We start from the raw sequence: 24,222 nt of genomic DNA on the forward strand, positions 1-24,222 counted from the left end.
GCATTGCGGTGCCCTACGTAACACCAAGGAACAACAACTCTATCAGCGGCTGGAAGAGCGGGTTTTATGTGAATAAGGGAGAGCACTCGCGTTTTAAAGCTGCAGCAAAGAGTGAGGTGAGTGGATTATTACAGGAACAAGTCGACTTATAATGCTGATGCTAAAATGTCCCGATATACCAAGGTAAATATTAAGAACGTTTGTCCATTTTTAATACAGTTCATTCCATTGATTTCATCTCCGGATAGAATGATAATTGGAAGAGCCATTACGTACAACATATTAATATTACATTTAAGGCAGACTATTACGCCTATAACTGATATCCAGTTGATAAAGATATATGACTTTGGAATGCGATATCATGAAATGGGGAAAATTGCACGTATGATGGACAGTAGATAAAACAATATAGAGGTACGGAATGATAGTGATAGAATGCGTACTCCATCGTGGGTTAGTGCGTCTACTGTTAGTCAATTTCATATAATGAAAGCCGATGGTTTGTATCAAACATTCAACTGAGGGCCCTGATAGGATAACAAGAAATTAAAATGATAATGAGATGTCAATGGACAAAGATGAGGAAAATGAAAAATGATTTGTTTTGTGTGTATATATACCAGGACCCTGTCAGTAAATGTCATATTACTACAATCTACATTAAAATGAAACAAAAGAATAAAATCGCAAACAAATAAATCATATCAAATGAAATCAGTCTATTACAATGACATTCTCAAATGAAATAAATATTGAAATGACAGAAATGACTAATGGCTTCCTAAATCAATGTATATAATTTGTTGTGATAGATGTGTTCCGATTTTTCCCAGATATAATTAATCTCCAAATTTATTCAAATTGTTAATTTTGATTTTTTTTTTCAGGGACGACATATTTCACATGTTTTTTTCTGTATAACATGTTTATGGTTCCGGAACCATGACTATATATCACATAAACACTTATTCAAATTATCAATATCTAAACAAACAACATCAATAGATAAATCTATGTATATAAATATATATGATAGGCAGGAAAACGAAGATGTTACATCTTTATCAATAGGGAGTTAGAGGTTTTTAAATTATGCAGAACCTATCGAGGAGTTCTACTTAAAGATATTACTGAAAACCAGATAAATCTACTACTACTGACATGATTAGAATGAATATCACAGATTGTACACCTATCATCACTCACGATTGCGTTAGAGGCCTCTCGTAAAATTTCTTGGTCTCTGTTCTTGGATTTTGCCGCTACGTCGAAGGCATCATCAGCAGCGTGTGTCGAAAAGAGAAGCTCGCGGTTGACGTTTCTCCGTATCTCGTTTTCCGTCCCTGTGGTATCTAGATCAAGCAAAATTTACACGATTAATCAATTAAACATACAAATCTTCCTGCAATAACATTGTCCAAGCTTTCATAAGAAAATCATGAATATATGTTGCGAGGAAAATGTGTATATTATCCCGAATTTGAGGGTTGTGCTTCTTCTATAACATATTATGAAGCCTACGTGTTCTATTTTGCCCACTTGTATACATCAATGAAACACAACAAATGAAAAAATGAAAGCTTCAGTATATAAGTTTTAATGGTCTGAGAAACATTTAACACCAACAGTAGAAACACAATCTTAATGATAACACAATATATCAAGACCAATAACCATGAATTATCAATGATATGGAAACAAACATTTGCATTATAATTTTTGAGTGAGTTCCCAGAACTACCTGTTTCACAATGTCTCCTTTGGAGAGAATGACATTAACATTGTAATACTCACCAAAATATGTTGTATACTTGGGGCGGTAGACGTCTGTTAGGTAGAGGTCATCTATGGGTGACAGGGCCCTCCCTCCATACCCCCATTTATTTCTCAACACTGAGTGACCCTTGGTGCTCTGTAGCAGTAAAATAAAATGTATAATTACTATCAGTTATAGTGAACATTTGTAAAGTGTCGCTATTTTATTCAAAGTGAATTATCACCTGTTGTGACATCTTGAATTCAACGAATGGCACTTACTTAACGTTTCTATGAACAAAAAACAATGGATGCCCAATCATGCTCTAGATATATATATGCGTTGCGATTACAGGTTCTCGGTACAGACTACGTGCTTTTTTGTCTTGTGAGTATTGATATAAACATCAGATATGATACTTGTTCTTTCTTGTGTTACAAGATGTACGATATCATAGAAATAAAGAGAAATGGCCAGAAAATCTCCTTCCAAATCCCATAAAATCAAGAAAAGAAGCGATACCATGAGGCGCTCGGTACTACTGTGTGGAGCTGTTGATTGTTAGCCAACAGGAAGAAAGGTCAGAGAGTACTTGGTAAAACTTTCCAGATATCTTGTTGCAATTAAATCAGTGGTAAACAGATAAGAGTACAGACTTGCTAAGAAAAGGCAACGATCTTACTGCCAGACATGTAGCAGCATTTAAGTCTAATCATATCTGAATCATACTTCTTGATATTTTAAGACATAGGTAACACCCACACACGATATATAAAGAAGATGATCAAAGACAGTCGAACAATGGGTATTTTTTTTATCGGCAAACCAGATGTATGACCTATACGTTCAAACATAGAAAGAGAAGTGTATGTGCCTCGCAGATATTTAGGTATGTATGTTTTGTTAAATGTGCTGCAGTCAGTAAGTAAACAACGGAAACTCCGTAAGCAATCCTATCTATTTTCAAACTCATTAAAACACGCAGTCAAAGACAGATATAAATTGCATCGTTTGTATTGATCAATGTGTGTTTATCGTCTTACTTCCTGATGAAATATGATTTGCTGTCTATTCTTAAGACCATTTCCTTGTAAGTTACAAACCATGATATTTCTAAAGAAATCTTTTTTTCATTCCAAAGCTTTATAAGATCGAAAGCAAAGAGTTCTTTGGTTTTTGTTAAATGTTGCTCTTGTACTGGTATGTGGTAAGTACATATGAAGTGCCTTTTAACCATCATTGGTAGACAAACGTCTTTGACTTATTACTTATTGTATTTGTGATGAAGGAGACTTAGACAAATCCATGCTATCCGCAAAGCACTGAAAGAGAAGACCAAACGATGTCTAATGCTCTGTTACCAAGAATAATGAACAATAATAACCATTCCGGAGTAGTTATGTCATCCACAAACTGTAACATGTTATACAACGGACTATATATATAATATGTGTGTGTGTGTGCGTAGACTATACGTCTAAGTCCTTAGTTATACAGTACAAGTGCTGATATGACGCATCTTGTTGCCATAGATACATAAATAGACTCTGTTGATTGGACTGTTTCTATGGTTTTATTACCCTTCCTTAGAAACACAATAAAATAATAAATGTATCATTATTAAACTGGTCAGATGAACATATTATTGTCAAATTATATATGTCAATTAGTGTTTCTGTAAAAATATCTATGATTTGCATATGTAATGAAACCATTTTTATGTTGAAGTGAATTTTTTCGTAAACACTATTATATACATTATATAGAAAGAAACTAGACTGGAGTTTGTTATTTGCTCACTACATTTCTATATACAATCACCACTAACCTGTGTTTTGTCCGTTAAGATACCGTTAAACATGAAAACTCTTGGTTGAACGTCTCGTCGTAAGATACACTTGTGTCGTTAAAGTTAATGTATTTTTTAATGTAGTAACATGTAATGATATTAACAAATATGTATTCATCAACGTCAAATACTGATGCATCGACCTCAATATTTAATTAACTGTCTACTTCGTGGAGAAACCTGTCCAAACCAAACATGTCCAAGCCAAACATAAATCACTGTGTTAGTGTACATAGAGCCTCCGTATAGCAGAAACCGATATCAGAACATCTCAGTATTACTGACGTCATGAACCTTATGATCCTCTGATTACATCGAATGTCTAATTATAGCCACATTGACTTCCGTATGTGTATACATCTACATTTTCATAATTGCGGTATTCATCGTAGTTTTTTTTTAAAAGAATGCCTATCATTTTGTTATTAATGTTGGAAATGATGTCCTGTTTTTATTTGACAGCTGTGTACCCAGTTAGGAACATAAATGTCTTTCCTGATCTCATAGAACTTTAATAGAGCAAAACACATTTAATTGCAGACTGGATTTTTACAGTTACAGTTAAGTGAAGCATAAAACAATGTACGATCAATTTTATATGACAGTTCGCTACAGTATCACCCCATCTAACTAAACAAATCCTTTCATCCTTAAGACAACAATAGACTGACTCATTAGAAATACCATGCAGATTCCATTATGAATAGGTGGGGGCGATGGTAAGACAAGAACCTGTTCTGATGGTATCTCCTGTCCAACAACATGTCTAGATTTTTCGGTGTTTCAGCGAAAAACACTTCACATAGAAGGCAGGATATGTTTGGCAGAGAGAAAGAGAGAGTGGGGAGGGAGGCACTGGATCACACTCCTGCAGTCTTTATATAGAACATGTAACATTAGCCTTCCTCAAGCCATCGCTTCCTTGTGATCTGTAGCATATCGTGCACCGTGACGTCACAATGTACACTTTCGCTACTGTTTACCTAGAGGCCCATGGAAGGGGAAACCGAGTTTTAAAAAACTTGAAAGAGGCTGTTAATGTTTTTTTCCGTGTACTATTACGTGTTTTTGTTTATCAATTAACATCACGTTCATAATAATCAATTTTGCGTGTTTCCTTTTTGTACTTTATTCAATTGCAATATCCCCTTGCTTGTCTCGCTATATTTATATATAAGATGATAATCTACTAAGATTGTCTGTTTGTTTACTACTCCTGACCAATCAGAGGCAGGTGAAGCAGGTACGTGTGTGTGTTGTTCGTGTGGTTTTGTCGTTTTCAATCAACTATTTACCCAAAAGATGACAATAGCCATGCCGTTATCACGACTTGGCACCCGGAAGTGCAAATTGGGGTGAAATAAGACACGGGCATGTGTTAGCGCTTGTGCATTTACATGCATTCCTTATCTCTGAATACACGAGCCACATATACAGTTATGACGTCTGGCAACTGTTCATCATACCAATAGAAAATGTTGTTCAATGTACGAAACACTTGCCAGAATGTCGGTACCTTAAGCTCAACCACGATGACAAAAGTGCTAAGTCATCTGATTATAGTGCTAACTAGCGTCAGAAAACGATACTATCATTTCAGCTGATATCTGATATGGAATATCTATTTCAATATTTAAATCGACCGTTTTTGTTTTCCGAACTTGTCGATAAGATTTTCACATATTTAGTCCCTAGCAATACTGACCCGCATATTTAGAGGACGAAAAAGGTTTACGGTCAGTTAATGTCTTCGTAGGTAAATAATGACTTACAATCAAAATGAAGGTGTTATTCACGCGTCTTTCATACAATTATGTTGGTGGGATATATACTTCTTTAGTGTTCGATAGTTATAGTGTTCTGCTGGAGTAACACAGGACAGGTTAGATGGATCAAAATCTGTTTCATATCAAAGGAATTTTAGTTATGTGATACGATGACGTGTAGCAACGTTCTCTATAAACTCTAAATCTGAGTTTCATAGATACATACAGTTTACGTAGAAAAAGAACCACTAATAACCCCGTTTATTATCAAAACTCCTGTTTATATCATATTTAAACCAAAACTGAAAGTAATTTTGTCTTAAAACATATGAAATATATAAACGTATGGAGCTTTGTTTCATGTCTACTTATTGGTATTCGAGCAGATTTTCCTACAGTATATTTCTAGACATACACACTCACTAGGAAATTCTGACATTTTGTTAAATGTCTACGCAAGGAAAGTCTAACCAATATATTTCGTTTTCATTCCCCCGAAAACCCCCGTCTTACCTCACCCACCCCATCCACTCTACACTCATAAAAGGGAAGTTCCTTTTTCCAAACTGAAAATGTCTAACGTATTCAAGTCGACCGACCGCGGCCGTGCTGATCACATCAAAGCGACACCCATTTCATTCCTTTCAGAACAAATGCTATCATGCCTAGTTGAATCCGGTGATGGTTGAACACAAATTTTTGATAATATTTTTCACGGAATAATAATGTCAAGCGCGTATGTTGTTTGATTTAGAAGTTGACTGCGCTGTATAGTAAAAAGTTGGATTTAATTTCGAGGATCAGGGGACATGAAACTTGTTCCTAAATGTCTAAAGGATACAACCAATGTAAAACCCTAAATCTTTTCAAAGATACATTGTTTAACAACCAAAACGTCATGAAAGGATAAAAGAATAAAATGGAATAACTAATACAGGCGTCCTGTACGCGAACGCACACCTGTGTCATATTTAGATATCATGTGAATCTATAGTAAACACATCAGCCAGGATAAACAGAAAATATGTGGAATTTCACGATAACCAGTTTTATTACGTAGAGAAAGCCCCAGATATACTAAAATAGAAGTGAGTCAGGCCTGCATGATACCTCATACCAACCACACGCGCGCACGTGTAATCTATCAACCATCTGTGCCTTTAGGGCGCGCTACCGTATGATGTGCAGATTCACAGGTAATATCTCGCGTGAGCAGAAAACACCCTTACGCAAAGATATTTTGTCATGATTGAGGCACAAATCATCGTTATGATATTAATTTCCTAAAATTACTTTCTTCGTGTGTATTCAGGTCTGTTGTTATGTTCCTACAATCAAGATAATGATATCGAGATAAAGAAAATGCCGAAATCGAGATGAGAATCTAAGATACACAGATACAGATGATACAATGTAAACAAGATCCAGAGATAACCTTAAAAATAGATCGAGGGACGAATACTACAACAATAAAGACAAGAGATCCCAGAGGGATCCTGGCGCTATCCATTTTCTGGTCTGTTTGGGTTTTACGGGATCTTATTTTCCTTCTTTTCCCATCTCTCCTCTGATTTTGCTCCTAAATAGCAATAATAATGTTAAAATGCCAAATCGAAGGTGGTCGGTCCTCTGTCAGCTTAAAAGGGCACAATTTGGAACCAAGGAAAATGCTTGTATGAAAATTTGAAAGAGATCCATCCTTTATTTCGCGAAAACTAGTGATAACAAATTTTCACTGTCAAAATCAAAGATGGCCACATGTCAGCGATTTTGTTTCTCTGATCAGTCAACAAATCAAAAGAGCGCCATTAGGGACCAAGAAGAAACTACGTAAGAAATTTGAGAAGGATCCATCCAGTACAACAAATTGTTTAAAGACAGACCATGGCAGAAGGGCGATTTGAACAGCCATTTAATGACGGCGGGCTAAAAATACACCAATGTTAACAGAATCACATCAACACCATTGGCTGGGAAAGCATGACTGTTGTACATGTATCAACGAGATCCCGAGAGTAAGATACAGAGAGGGTACTGGAGACGGTTATCAACGAGATCTCGAGAGTAAGAGGATACAGAGAGGGTACTGGAGAGGGTTATCAACGAGATCCCGAGAGTAAGATACAGAGAGGGTACAGGAGGCGGTTATCAACGAGATCCCGAGAGTAATATACAGAGAGGGTACAGGAGACGGTTATCAACGAGATCCCGAGAGTAAGGGATACAGAGAGGGTACTGGAGACGGTTATCAACGAGATCTCGAGAGTAAGAGGATACAGAGAGGGTACTGGAGAGAGTTATCAACGAGATCCCGAGAGTAAGATACAGAGAGGGTACAGGAGGCGGTTATCAACGAGATCCCGAGAGTAATATACAGAGAGGGTACAGGAGACGGTTATCAACGAGATCCCGAGAGTAAGGGATACAGAGAGGGTACTGGAGACGGTTATCAACGAAATCCCGAGAGTAAGGGATACAGAGAGGGTACTGGAGACGGTTATCAACGAGATCCCGAGAGTAAGGGATACAGAGAGGAGACAGGAGACGGTTATCAACGAGATCCCGAGAGTAAGATACAGAGAGGTTACTGGAGACGGTTATCAACGAGATCCCGAGAGCAAGATACAGAGAGGTTACATGAGTAGATTATCAACGAGATCCCGAGAGTAAGATACAGAGAGGTTACTGGAGACGGTTATCAACGAGATCCCGAGAGTAAGAGATACAGAGAGGGTACTGGAGACGGTTATCAACGAGATTCCAAGAGTAAGAGGATACAGAGAGTTTACTGGAGACCGTTATCAACGAGATCCCGAGAGTAAGGGATACAGAGAGGGTACTGGAGACGGTAATCAACGAGATCCCGAGAGTAAGAGGATACAGAGAGGGGACAAGAGACGGTTATCAACGAGATCCCGAGAGTAAGGGATATAGAGCGGGTACTGGAGACGGTTATCAACGAAATCCCGAGAGTAAGGGATACAGAGAGGGTACTGGAGACGGTTATCAACGAGATCCCGAGAGTAAGGGATACAGAGAGGGTACTGGAGACGGTTATCAACGAGATCCCGAGAGTAAGGGATACAGAGAGGGTACAGGAGACGGTTATCAACGAGATTCCGAGAGTAAGGGATATAGAGCGGGTACTGGAGACGGTTATCAACGCGAAATCCCGAGAGTAAGGGATACAGAGAGGGTACAGGAGACGGTTATCAACGAGATTCCGAGAGTAAGGGATATAGAGCGGGTACTGGAGACGGTTATCAACGCGAAATCCCGAGAGCAAGGGATACAGAGAGGGTACAGGAGACGGTTATCAACGAGATTCCGAGAGCAAGGGATACAGAGAGGGTACAGGAGACGGTTATCAACGCGATCCCGAGAGTAAGATACAGAGAGGTAAAGATCCCGAGAGTAAGACACAGAGAGGGTACAGGAGACGGTTATCAACGAGATCCCGAGAGTAAGATACAGAGAGGTTACTGGAGTAGATTATCAACGAGATCCCATGGTTGTCTGTACGTTATACCAAGGTCTGCCAACACAGTTGTGTAACGTAGACTTTGAGAAACGCCCTAATTAGATTAATTAAAAATAATCGCCTCCTTGTGAAGATAATTTCCTAGTACTGCGTTTGACCAGAATGATGAGTGAACGAGATGAGGATATTCACCGCGTGATACTTCATCATTCAATTACTTAATCTATTCAGTAAATACATTAAACAAATTTAAACCAATTACTTCTTCGTGACTAATGAATCATTAAAATATGTTACTAATTACCGATAGTGCAATATAAAACCAAAAATTACAAAACTTTCCATGAGAGAGCGAAAAGAATTTTAGATATCATTGATGTTAAACAAGAATCAAATTATAGAAATGTACTGAATATGGAAACAGATCATATATACTTTTATTGGGGCTGTAATGATAATTTCCTATCTCGAAATTCGAAACAATCACTCATTAAGTTCTTCAAAGTACATAACGTATTCGAGGAGATTCTATCTAGACCTGTTTAGGAGATATAATTACCACAACAATTGCCAATGTAACCATAGAGATGAGCCAATGTAACCATAGAGATGAGCCAATGTTTCGTAAAACAACCAGTACTGTGTAAACATTATCACTGCACATCTAGCACCGTACTAGACATATACCCAGTAGGATTTACTGATTATAAACAGACTGGCCACGCAGCCTTGACTCGTGAAGACCGGTGGCCACGAGTTATAACAAGTCTGCGTACAATTAGTATATCTTGGCATGTTTTCACACAACTAAGCACAACAAACAAGGGTTTCTGTCGGGGATACCGATAATTTAGCTCCGCTTAGCCTTGATTTATATCATAATAATGACAGGGAATTTCAAACAATCGTGCAATTTATGACTGGGACTGGCTCGTTTTGTAGCTAATCGTGATTTTTTTTATAAATAATTTCATTTTCAAGAATACTTTTTCCCCCGAGTCAGCGTCAACGCGCCTGCTCGTTAAATATCTGAAGCCTTAAATACTTTCCCGGTATATTACCGTGAAATAAATCCCGTTGATATCAATAGATATAACAAATCTGGTAGAGCTTACCTACTTACACTATTGACGTAATTCCAGTCTCATGAATATGATGATCGAGATTAGATATGCACGATCGGGATTTATATTCGGAAAATCATTCCAAAATTGTAAATGGTAGTTCAACATTCAATTAGAACGGACGGTGAAAATATATCTTCCTTACAAAGATTTTTTCTGCTTTTTCATTTTATCTTTGAAAATACTTGCATGTTGTGATCAGTGCTACATGTACAATGAACCTTAATCAGTACCATATTCTCCACTATACATTAATAGAAACACCCCCTCCCCTCCCCCCCCCCTAACCCCTCATTCCTACTCCAAAATTCCCCATTGTACTGACACAGGCCTGTGAAGCTAATTACGACGTTTTATGTTCGCATTAATGAAGCGTAAAACATGCTGGAAAAATTATCAACCAAGGTCAAAGGTCAATATGATGGACAAAGCTTTCTGATCATCAACGTGGTGAAAATGTAAAGTACGTGTATCTCACGTGTGGTATACCTCTAATGGTATGATGTAAGGGTATCAAACGTCTTCATAAACACAGAGAATTGTCAATCAAGCTGAGGTAATCATCACACACACTGTATCAATCAGTGGCCTGGGTCAAGGTCATTCTCTAACGTAATCAACCTAACTAGAGTATTTCTGTGTAAGCATTGAATTTCTTGCCTTTAGAACGCAGAGTCTATATGATCATCGCACTTACCTACATGTACTTACAAATTTACAACCCCCACCACCCACACCCTCCCTTTCGTCGTAAAACATAACAGATATAACAGATATGCTTTCAACAGTCCTTTCCACAGATGCACATGACTAACAAGAATGTGTTATGCTACAATGTAAATCATTTTCTGGATATAAAGTATTCACGATGTACCACTCTACCAACTTGGTAACTTTTCATGTATATAGATCATGTAAATAAATCAACTTTTAACCGTACACGATACTGTCTAATTAGGATGAAATCAGAGCCCCTCCTACACCTACAAAACATCCCTCCTTCCAGTCTTCGACCTACACCCCGCCGTTACCCCCAATAGAGATACCCTCCCTACATTCCCGATAGCACTCCACACCAACATTTACCCCGACTGCACCCCACACCTACAGATAACCCACACATCCCCTCTCCAGGGAGTGTATATCTCTGTCTGTTTACGCCTTGTGTAACCAGATCTACACAGATCTACAGACTTCACTAATGATATGACATCAGCATCAGCTGCAGTACATGTTGTGGTAATGCCGTACGGTGGTAATTATAATACCGTAGTGTACTAATTATTGTCCCCTTGTAATGACTGTACCGTGATAATACTGTCTTCTAGTACTTACTGTACCGTACTAATTACTGCCCCCCTGTAATTACTGTACCGTACTAATTACTGTCCCCTTGTAATTACTGCACCGTACTAATTACTGTCCCCCTGTAATTACTGTACCGTACTAATTACAGTCCCCTTGTAATTACTGCACCGTACTAATTACTGTCCCCCTGTAATTACTGTACCGTACTAATCACCGTCACCTTGTAATTACTGCACCGTACTAATTACTGTCCCCCTGTAATTACTGCACCGTACTAATTACTGTCCCCCTGTAATTACTGTACCGTACTAATCACCGTCACCTTGTAATTACTGCACCGTACTAATTACTGTCCCCCTGTAATTACTGCACCGTACTAATTACTGTCCCCCTGTAATTACTGTACCGTACTAATTACTGTCCCCTTGTAATTACTGCACCGTACTAATCACAGTCACCTTGTAATTACTGTACCGTACTAATCACCGTCACCTTGTAATTACTGTACCATGACATATATTTGAATCATCTGATACAAGATTGTATAGAACGAGTCCAAGAAGTTGTTCTTTTCTTTTTCACATGAAAACAAATTCATACACTTTTTATCAAGTAGTTCAGAGAAGTTTGGAAAATTTAAGGTAAAAATATGGAAGACTTAATCTGACGGCGGCAGTCATTTTGTTCACAATCGATTTCTGACTGGCGTAGTCGTAAGTGACATACACGTGTCTAATATTGCATTTTATATGTATCACTAAACGTATACGGTACTATCAAGTAGCATTCAAATAACCATGGCTGTCGGCTGGCTATTAATATTAATCTCAAACCATATCAAATAAACAAACTACTGAAATATGTGGTGTATGATAGAAATAGTAGTGATTTAATTCATAAACTACCATTGATGTAGAAAACTTAACAAGTAATTCAGTCTTATATAAATAGGTAATGCAGAGATAATGTATAGTCTGGCGTCCCCCCTAATTGATGACAATAGCAGTTACTGTGTAATCATTTCTCAGGATGTTTAGTTACTACTTTATTGTGTGAGATAACAAGCGACAAAACAATTATGGAGACTATCAGAAACAAACGCCAAGCTGACAAACACAACAATGACGGTAAAATTTCAGAGAATCACGTGACACTCTGACGGACGAAAGCCTGACGTACATACAGGTAAGACATCCTGTAATATCTACTTTCTTACTATACAGTCCAAACTAGCTTGTATATCTTTGTTGTAGAGTAAATTAAAAGCCTGGTTTTTACACTTTAAGTTATATGATAAATCTTTAAGTCTGCGGGCCTGACTTACTGTAATAGACATCTATTCTGGGGGTGGGGAGAGGGGGCGGGGTGTCGTGTATTGTGTGTAACATGTTTAAGAGGATAAGGAACTCAATTATGGAGAATAGAGGGATTGTCGAAGAAAAAATAGAAAATAAAATTTTGAAAAATGCACGCTGTCATTATTTTGAATCTTCAGACGAAACACTACACGCTCTTTTGCGAGGTAACGTCAGTGCAATGAAAACAGCGAGGAAATTTCACCTCAGTAATTATACATTCTAATTTCAGGCAAATGTATCAAAAGTTCATTCGTTTATGTACAATACCAAAACCATAAACGTGAGCATTCATAATAGTGTCAATCTTATAGTTTTTACGAGCTTTACTTATATCGATATCGAAATAATTTAACTGTATATGACTTCCCGACATTCGGACATTAATTATGTTAACATAAACTTTTATTTTTCATTTGATCACTATTAAAAGTGTATTACTGATAAAAATCATGTATCTAAAATCTTAAGAAAAAGATGGATAGTGATTATACATCTTTACAGTAGATAGGTATAAACGTATTTCTGAAGTGTCAGTAGATAGGTGTAAACGTATTTCTGAAGTGTCAGTAGATAGGTATAAACGTCTTTCTGAAGTGTAGAGTAAAGATTGGATACGTATCTGTTAAATTAACGGCGAGAGTAGATAAATAGTTATTTATATACTGTATACACGTAGTGAAGAGGGTGTTAACAGTCTATAAATAGATCAAAGCAAGTTTATAAACAATATTCATGTATGAGCAGTTCGTGATATAGTATAAGTGAAATTTCGACATATCGGCAGTTTAGAAACGGTGTATCACATATATTTAAACAACACATAAACAGTAATAAAGCTTCACGAATGCAATATCATTAAATATAGTAAAAAGTAGCAAACATCAGTGTATAAGCAATATATAATGGTAAATCAACACTTACCGTGATGTACCCGGGGGTGCTTAACCTTTTTCTGGCCATTTCCGGTTGTGGGCGAGCCCTTACCTGTTTGTGATAAAACCAGTAACAATAAATATCCCGAACGTTCACCTACCTGTATGTTCTACTGGTGATTATGTTAGCCTTATATGGTCAATGTAGATATATAAACGCTCTACAATAACGACTTCCGGTAAAATCCAACATGGCCGCCGAAAAGGCAAAAATGATTATTTTAAAAGAATTTCAGGCGGAAAATATCCTCAATTTTTTACATAAAACTTAAAAAAAACTATTAATTCAACTTTGATCACTGGTTATATATAAAATTTACCGAAGTTTTAGTTATAAACAGTGAAGTCCGATGTGTAATAGACAGAATGTTGGTAGAAGAAAGTGTTGGACATACAGAAAACGCGCAGCAATAATGATGTATTTGAGCCTAAAATAACTACACTGACCACAAAAAACTAACAAAATCTTTTAAAATTATTATATTAGTAGTCTAAGTCCCACATGCATCCAACAGTTCTTCGTCTCCACAGTTTATAAAGGTATACCTCATAATCCTCGGGGCGGTAAATAATCATGTCCACAGTATCCATTTGTTAATCTTTAGAAAATCCTCTTACTTCACAGCAAGAGTGAGAACACCGGTCGATGGAGACGAAAAACGGAAATAAAGCAAAGAAAACGTCAGCGCAAGGGAGAATGCAGCACACGCAGTCAACAGGATTTTACAGTAGAAGAATCCAAAGAACTTCCTCGTCCTTTATAAGGTCCTAAGAACATCCGAAACCAAGAGGCGGACAGTCCGATCCCGCCTTTACACTTTTTATCATCAAATTTATGTTTGATGGATATGGGTGTTGACAAATAGCAAAGTAATGACAAATTTACCGCATGCACACATAGACAAAAAATGAGATGGTACTCTGACTAATTAACATACCAGATATGCACACGGATACATATTTCATAACAGATGAACCTTGACAACGACATTTTTAATTTGATAAATTATCTTAATCTTATCTAATTATAGTTATACACATATATGCAAATTGAGAGCAAAATCTTATCAAATTACTACAATAGATTGTTTCTTTTTTACAATAAAATCATCGTTATCTTACTACAGAATGAGATGAAATAAATTGAGACTTACTGGTTCAGTGTTTTGGAAAATAACGAAAATATCCTCAAAGAAAGCCCAGCATAGAGGGAGTTGGGACAAGATACAGGAGCCCGTATAGAATTGTACAGAGATTCCATATACATTTCCATGGGCAAGTCTATTATCGTAATGGGTAGATTTTGGTATAGTCTATCACTGATTTAACGTAACGTGGAAACTTCAGTATTATATGATAATAACTCAACAAATACACATAATAGGCATCAAAATCAACCAATCATATACATTTTCTTTAGCAAATAATTTAATAGTGTTACGTCTCATGTTTAATCTGTCTCCCCCTCTGAAAACATAATGGACTCCTCCAGTACAAGATTCCTGCCGCTGTGGCCTGGCTCTGCCTAAACATGGAGAGCAGAATCGGGCGTCCTTGGTGAGATCCAATGTTTCGCTCTTACTACATTCACTCAGTGTGAGGGCGTATGGGGAGATGCACTGAAAACACACGTGCGCACACACGTGTGTTATACCGGTAGTTGGGAAATGTACAGAGATCGGTGTTATTTAATTGTTGTGTTAATATAAGCAGTCTCTCGGGCACTGTACGTAACAAAACAGGCCCACTCTATATCTGCTACTCAGGCAAATTTGTGCTGTTAACATGTATTTTGAAGCCAAGACACGGAAACATTTCCCAAATATTTTGAGAAGTTAGTCTGGCCAATCTGACAGAGTATTTAACCTTTAGACCGGTTAATTAGTCTGTGTATTAAGTTCCCGGGTACGAATCACGGTCAGAGAAAAAAATTAAAATATGTGAAAATAATTTCTAACTTTTCTATCAATAACTCAACTCGTGAATCCATCGATCGTGATACACTGTGACGTAGACATTATCAGAAAAGAGAGTATGGGATACTGTAGATGAATAAACAACAGATTGTTAAATTTATCAGATTTGATAGGGGACATAACATCCACTACAAAGAGATAATAACTATGACTTCTCAGTAGAATGATTCCCATGACTACCGTACCCCTTTAGAACAGTAATATCAAGTATCCATAGCAACAAAAACCACCGACTTTGCACGTGAACTTTCCAGTCTTTCTCTCTACGTCATTGTACTTATCTGACAACTTTATGTATCTCACAAGTTGCAGGTGAGAACTACATCACCTAAGGTAAACTGCCGAGAGGATCCGATTACTTCGAACGAACAATATGTATTATAAACAAGAGAATAAACAGGTTTAGTACAATATCATCAACGTTCATTTATATCACAAAAACACTCTTTACAAGATTCTTTACATAAACGTGTAGAGAAATAACACAGAGTACAAATAGAAACCTAGATTGTTCATGTTTATATGTTTATTTCATACTGTACTTGGGATATGTACTTTGTTACATATTTCCGTACTCTATGATATATGGGCTTACTTTGTTAAATGTATGTTGCTGGTTTTTTTTTTCAATTTCACATCACAATGTTACATATCTATTTTGGTTGCATTTCGTTACTTTGTTTGATATCGAACGTCGTTGAAATTAAAAAAGTAAGTCTACCTCATTTAATTATCCTACATATGACCCAATGAAATAATAAAAAAATAATAATAACCCCTGCCGTTTTAAAAGACACAGATGTGAAGCAACATCAACTGGGCTGAAGTAAGGGTAGTCTATGTATGGAGTAGACAGTGCCGATTAAGAAAACCGTAGATCAACAAAAATGGCACCCAAATAGCAATGTGCAATTGAAACATACGTACATGTACTTCATACAGCATCAAAATGCTTCTTCACCCATAAGTTGTTCGTGACGTAAGAAAATTGAATAAGGTTTCTCAAGATCGAATATTTTAAGACTCAATCCAGTAAACCACAAAGACACATGTTTAGGGTGCAAAATAACACATGACAAGATAGATAACTTTACTATTCAATACCAACCTACATGATGGACAATAGATACACACATATAGCAATTTTGTGACAAGTTTATACTTCCACTGTATATCTAAAGCAACTTCATCAATTTGAAAGGAAAAATGATATTTTCGTTGATAGTTGGACATCTCGTATCGACATATAAGCTAACTCATCTTTTACTCATCTTATATGAAGTAGGATTATTGTAGTGATAATCAATCTCGTCGTGTTTACAACAAAGCAGGTCGTGAAATTGGTTGTCTGTAGTTTAGCTGATCATTTGACATACCATTTCTTGATTCGCAATAGTGTACCATCTTCCAGTCTCTATGGCGATTTTCAAATTTGAAGAACCTTATTCAGTTTCAGACAATTTTAATCAGGCAGTCACCAAATGCAAATTACTATTTGATTATTACATAAGTTTGTCCTCTGGGCGAGTTCCCAACATCTGAAACCTATTTCTAAACCACCATATTGGATTTCTAGTGCCATATTGAATTTAAAATGTTACGTACCCCTGTATCTGAGTAAGGGCACACACAGTGTTCAATAACTTACACGAGTTTTAGCGATTTTTAAGTTGTTCTTGGTTGATAGGAGTCTGCACCATGCTTCAGTGATTGATTTGGCCATGAATACAACCGGAGGTCCCGTGTTCTATTGTTAGAAGGCGGGGGGGGGGGGGGGTGGGCGTTGAGATTTCTGGCATTGACCTGTTGCCCAGAATACTAACACTGTCATGATTATGTTTACGTGTTTCCAGCCCCTTTCTTCTGTGGTTTAACAGACATTTCGGCAACTACGGCCGTCTGAACGTTTTAGTCATTGTACAGTGTACATATATCAGTCAATTTCGAGTTCTCCTCCCTGTCGTTCTATGACAACTTTCCCGAAAGATATGACATCAGCTTTAGTTTCGTGTCTACTTTACCATAATAACAGCTTGTATCCACAGACATATTCCTAATCTCATAAGAATTAACTGCATCGTAATTGCCTTTTTCATACTTATATTTTATCTAACAGGCCTTTGTGACTGATAAATTATTGACATGTTAAGCAACTATATATTTTATTTTAGCAATCTTCATTGTATAAAACATGTAAGCTGTGCTCGTGTTTATAAATATGTATTTGATCTGTAACATAGGCGGTCCCGAGAAACTGACAATGCAGATAGATATATACACTGTACTCCTACAGGTTAGTACAATACAGACATAACAGATAGACACTGTACTGGTACAGGTTAGTACAGACAAAACAGACATTACAGAGAGACGCTGTACAGCTAAAGGTTAGTACAGACAAAACAGACATTACAGAGAGACGCTGTACAGCTAAAGGTTAGTACAGACAAAACAGACATTACAGAGAGACGCTGTACAGCTAAAGGTTAGTACAGACAGCTAAAGGTTAGTACAGACAAAACAGACATTACAGAGAGACGCTGTACAGCTAAAGGTTAGTACAGACAAAACAGACATTACAGAGAGACACTGTACAATTAAAGGTTAGTACAGACAGCTAAAGATTAGTACAGACAAAACAGACATTACAGAGAGACGCTGTACAATTAAAAGTTAGTACAGACAAAACAGACATTACAGAGAGACGCTGTACAGCTAAAGGTTAGTACAGACAAAACAGACATTACAGAGAGACGCTGTACAACTAAAGATTAGTACAGACAAAACAGACATTACAGAGAGACACTGTACAATTAAAGGTTAGTACAGACAGCTAAAGATTAGTACAGACAAAACAGACATTACAGAGAGACGCTGTACAATTAAAAGTTAGTACAGACAAAACAGACATTACAGAGAAGCGCTGTACAACTAAAGATTAGTACAGACAAAACAGACATTACAGAGAGACGCTGTACAATTAAAGGTTAGTACAGACAAAACAGACATTACAGAGAGACGCTGTACAGCTAAAGGTTAGTACAGACAGCTAAAGGTTAGTACAGACAGCTAAAGGTTAGTACAGACAAAACAGACATTACAGAGAGACGCTGTACAATTAAAGGTTACAGACAAAACAGACATTACAGAGAGAGACAGCTAAAGGTTAGTACAGACAAAACAGACATTACAGAGAGACGCTGTACAGCTAAAGGTTAGTACAGACAAAACAGACATTACAGAGAGACGCTGTACAGCTAAAGGTTAGTACAGACAAAACAGACATTACAGAGAGACGCTGTACAACTAAAGGTTAGTACAGACAAAACAGACATTACAGAGAAACGCTGTACAATTAAAGGTTAGTACAGACAGCTAAAGGTTAGTACAGATAAAATAGACATTACAGAGAGACGCTGTTAAACTAAAGGTTAGTACAGACAGCTAAAGGTTAATACAGATAAAACAGACATTACAAGGTCACTGCACTTCTACAAGAGACACTACAATTACAGAGATACCACAATTACAGAGAGAAGTAAATATAAAGGAACTGACAATTACTGTCCTTGAAACAAAGAAGAACACAAATAAACAGTCCTACCAGTACTGAAAGTCTGAAACAGACAGGTTTATACCATGATGCAGACACATGTATTATCCCCTTACACCATGGTGATTAATCATTGCTCACTTGCATATTGCTGAAGCGTGTTTCTTATATACAAGAGATAAACTATTTGTTATATTGATGTAGTAGATTTAGAAAATATAATTGTTATGGATATATATATTGCCTGTTAAGAGAATCCTGGCTCTCTCTCTCTTCAGTAAGCTATTTAGCGAAGAGAGAATGTGATTAATAATTAATCACTGTCCTAGAACGGCGATCGCAGTTTCCCTGCAAACCACTTGTTCAAAAATGATGTAAACAAAAGTTACTCTCGTGCGGTTTACAATTATCTTTTTATTTACCACGAGAATAGATCATTAACATAATCACACTGTAAAATATTGCATATACTTGACAACATATCTGAGTAAACAGATTCTTAAAATATGTTTCTCAAAAGTCATCCGTTTATACATATGAGTTCCTCCGGAATGTAATTTAAACATTAATTTGTTTAATTAGCAGCTTAATTAATTTTTTTAAAAATGGAAACAAAACACTGGTCATTGTTCCTCGTTCCTGATGTTAAATCCACACTTCAAAATTTACCAGACAGGTTTGTTATTATGCTTGCAGATAACTTGATCCTTGTCTGCAGACATTATTACACTTCCTGTGTACAAAAAGAACTACGCTTGCTTGATAGCGAAGGAAACCGCACCTATGCATCTTTCCGACGAAATCATACTTCTTTTTTAACTTTTAATTTCATTCAGTTTTTTCAAAGCACAGTCATGACAATATCATTACATATTTCACAGAACACTCATCCACAGATCTAAATAAAGACATTTGTGTACCAGACATCTGTATACAACCACTCGTATCAAACATTTCATAGATATCCTACATTCCTAATTCACGTTTTCAAATACCTTAGTATGATGCATAAAAATTCAATCGATCCAAGATGTCAGTTTAGAACATTGAAATAAAACTAGTCACAATAGGCATGTGATGTGTGTTTTCGTTTTGTTTGTTTGTTGTTTGTTGTTTTTTGTTTTTTGTTTTTTGTTTTTTTTTTTTTTTTTTTTTTTTTTTTTTTGTTTTTTTTTTTTTTTTTTTTTTTTTTTTTTTTTTTTTTTTTTTTTTTTTTTTTTTTTTTTTTTTTTTTTTTTTTTTTTTTTTTTTTTTTTTTTTTTTTTTTTTTTTGTTTTTTTTTTTTTTTTTTTTTTTTTTTTTTTTTTTTTTTTTTTTTTTTTTTTTTTTTTTTTTTTTTTTTTTTTTTTTTTGTTATTGTTGTTTTAAGAAATGAAATAGAGAATAGAGACAGACAAGTCATTAAAAAGACAGACAAAATCAAAAACAAAAAAACACACATAAAGCAGACACGTACACAGAGGCAAGAAATGTCAGACTGAGTAAGACGTACAGATAGACGAACACAAAGACACATAAGCGCAAAGACAATTGACACAGGGACAGATTAGACAGAGACATGCACCAAAACTCAGAAAGTATAAAATTAAATAGAATATTACATTATAGAAAACATTTGCTCTAAACCAACTATCAGTGTTGAAAGGACAATTAGATAAGAATGGTTATAGACATAAATCTATTCAATTAAATCTAGATAAGTAAATGTGATTTTTTGTCCATTTTCATCACTCTCTGTTGATACTTTCAAGATAAACATCATCCTTAGCCGTTGCTGTGTATTTTTTGACATTGTGATGGTCTTTTCATAAACTGATCAAACACCTAGTTTGGTAAATGTAATGTTTAATGATGATGTTAATTACTGAAATCATTTCTAATTGACCAGAAACCGAAGATTAGTGACTCTTCATTTATAGTGAAAGAAATCAGAAGTGTTTCTAAGGGGATTTCCAAGCTCTGTGGTAAATTTTGAACTTTTTGATATTTCCAAAGCACATAATTTATGGTTTCTGACTCTTATTTACAAAAAGCACAAAGTAGACATACAATTACGGTTGACTTCAATAGTAATGAATTTGTAGTCAAAATATTGTGTAAAATTCTATCCTGAAACCACTGAAGTTTAGAATCATTTGCTACATTAAACGGTAGAGGGAAACTTGATGTCCATTTGAAGTTAACAAAGTCAAATGGGAATCCTGCTTCTTAATGCTTTTAATGACCCCCAAATTCCCATTTGTCCAAACTACTTACCACCATAACTTATCAAATCACACCGCAAGGCATGTAACAGGTACTAGATAGTTTCCAATATCGTTGTATTATATGTGGACAATTTATATACATGTTTATAAAAAGAAAGTAGTTGTTTTTAGTGACGAGGAAAAGACAAGTCAAACAGATGCTAGAAATGACTTCTCTCTGTTCTTTTAAATACAATGGCTACCCCAATTGAAATTGTTTTATTGATTCGCCGAACCAATAGGGAGCATGGTTCAGGAAGAGCAAGTGTCTTTTGTACCATCGACAACACCCGGTTGTAAAATTTGGTCAATTTGAAAAATTATGTCACGTTTTCAAATGGGAAGAAGGTATACAGCAACGGAACCAACCGGCAACCTAACGAGCATCAATCATGTCCAGTTTCATATCGAAAGAAACAGAATATTCCTCAATGATATCATTATTACGACTGTAAAACTTCCTCATAATTTTCATAACGTGCATCTTTCGAAACTCTGTGCTTCGAGTTTGTTAGCACTTGACAACATGTTGCAAGAGAAAATCACGATGTTAGGAACACGTCCTTGAATATCGAATTACATGCGATATTTTAACACCATAGGTTAAGGGAACAGAGTGTTTTCTTTCCAGAAGTGGAAGGTTCAAAATAATGAAATTGAATTCATCACACTTATCAAACTGCTTTGTGGAAAGCTTTCCATGTTGGTTCCGTCGTAGAAAAAAGATCGAGATAAGCAGTTGATATAGAGGGGTTTGTCGTGTCCTTGATTTCCAATTCTGTTTGGTATATACGATAGACGTGATCAATTATTATCAATATGTTAGTGTATACCATAAATAACTTATTCTGTTCGGATTTCCAAATGGTAAATAATTTGAAATTTAAATGAAGATAAATTATATTTTAACGTAGAAAGTTTAGCAAGAATTTCTTTCATTTCCTTGATTTTACCTTTATTATTTAGTAACACTAAATTATATTTATCATTAATACTATCACTATCAAATTAGTTGTTTATCTAAATATTTAATGAATAAGGAAGCAATACTTTCTATATAATGTTAATCATAAACATATACGTGGATACATTAACTCAGATATACACCTCTATATTGATGTTGATGTATTTTGTCTCGTACAACTGTGTTGTTATATGTGGGAAAAATTGAAATGGAAATTGATACTAATATTTTCTTTCATTTGCATATGTTAATCTACTTCAAATAACAAGATATTGATAAATTATTACTTTGACTAAATAGATTTTAGTTATACTGACTGACGAATTTTCCTGTATAAGGGATATATCTCATAGTTACACGGTAGAATTAAAAGAAGAAGGGTCTTTGCAAAATTGAGGTCTACAACTAATTGACAGTGAGTGAGTGTTTAGATTTCTTGTATCATGTCTATGACTTGATGCTACGTTACTTTGATCCAATACTTTACCTTAAAGTGATTGATGATACTTCTTAAGGTAATACAAACTTCAGACCACAAGTGCACAATCGTTCTATGTCAGATATGTGGATGCAACCAATGTCCCTTGTGATTTTACCCTTATAATACCCTTAAAATATTATATCTTATAGTGTCGGAACTCTTTGTTTATTTGAATGAACCAGTCCCAAATTCGATTCCTGGAGTTTATTGATAAAATGGAGAGAAGGGATAAGGCTGTTCAGGCAAAAATACAGGAATGTAATGTTCGGCAACTTCCGAGGGACTGGAGGAGGTTCCGTGTCCCCTCATATGACATTGCCAGTAAATCTCATCTTGGTAAACAATTATTGTATTGTCTGCCGATCCTCTATTTGCCTGCCTCATCCCCTTTTCCGAGCAAAGTCCTCGGAATAATGAGATGCATTCATTTTGACGAGGTCACTCCATCATATTTCACTTTCTCTCTCGGGTCAGCATACAGGTACTGTCGGATCGTCCAACTGGCAGTCTCATGAATACGTCGACTTACTCATCTGATGTTTTGACTGTAAACTGATTGGTTTACATGGTTGTTTGACATTCAAAAGCCTTGCAATTTTAATCGAAAAGTCCTCTTTGTATATATTTGTTTATTTTTGTTCTTTGCTGTTAATTTGCTTCTCTGTATCGGTCACCGTACTACTGTTCTTGTAGGTGAATTTCTGTTTGTCTCCCACGGCAAAGTTACCATCATTTTGTTTCTGTGTAGGAGTACTGCCAGACACACTGCGTTTAGGACTCTTTTATCTGTTGATGGGTGCTATCACTACCTTATAGTCAAGTTTGTCCAAGTTGCGAAGGGAATGAGACTACTGTTAAAATGCAAATATAAATTAGCGCCCCCTTGTAACATTTTTGTTGGCGGGGAGGTAAATCTACTGTTCTATCTAAAAATGTACAAGAGACCCTAAGAATATGTAACCTGATCATGTTACTGGCCGTTTAATGAATAGCTTAAACTACAGTATAGATCTGTTTATTTTGACAGGGCTATCCTTGATGGCAAAATGAGTGTCGCTACTGTATGACAAAATTTAGTTGATATTGTGTTATAACTACAGTGTGATCCCGTATGTTGTGTGGCACATACAAAGTAAGAGAACTGTAGCGAACTTCGGAAAAAAGTCAGAGACGGCATAATTAATGCACGGATGTTTCCAAACCTGCTTCAGATATCAATATGACACGTATTCGTAACCAATGTAAATAGTGATTTTATCTCGTAGTCCATTAATGAGTTTCGTAACAGAGGATTAAGAGATATTTTACTAACTATCTACTTAGTGACCCTGCCTGTTATGACGAGGAAGAAAAATATTATATATTCATGATTTTAGAGAAAATAACAGAAAGTTATTACGATAATAAACAAACAACAAGCAAAAG

The 24,222-nt window shown here is 36.0% G+C and overlaps 1 protein-coding gene across 10 annotated transcripts in view; it reads right to left on the bottom strand.

The window, feature by feature from the left end:
* The window catches only part of LOC132565152 (uncharacterized), a 32,352-nt gene extending 17,464 nt beyond the window's left edge, over positions 1-14,888 (bottom strand). For 3 of the 10 annotated variants that reach the window (XM_060229765.1, XM_060229764.1, XM_060229766.1), the window contains exons 1-3: positions 14,124-14,224; positions 1,798-1,915; positions 1,210-1,355 (exon numbers count right to left, since the gene is read on the bottom strand). In XM_060229765.1, coding sequence (XP_060085748.1) covers positions 1,210-1,355; positions 1,798-1,915; positions 14,124-14,168 — 309 coding nt within the window. In that variant the 5' untranslated portion in view covers positions 14,169-14,224. Of the gene's footprint in view, positions 1-1,209; positions 1,356-1,797; positions 1,916-13,566; positions 13,630-14,123; positions 14,225-14,731 lie in introns of those variants that run through there. The other 7 variants (XM_060229769.1, XM_060229768.1, XM_060229767.1 and 4 more) reach the window with 4 other exon arrangements.
* Between the last annotated feature and the right edge of the window lie 9,334 nt (positions 14,889-24,222).

This window comes from Ylistrum balloti, unplaced genomic scaffold, assembly GCF_031769215.1.
Source record: "Ylistrum balloti isolate Yb309-2 unplaced genomic scaffold, AGI_CSIRO_Ybal_v1 Utg369698, whole genome shotgun sequence".
Lineage (NCBI taxonomy): Eukaryota > Metazoa > Mollusca > Bivalvia > Pectinida > Pectinidae > Ylistrum > Ylistrum balloti.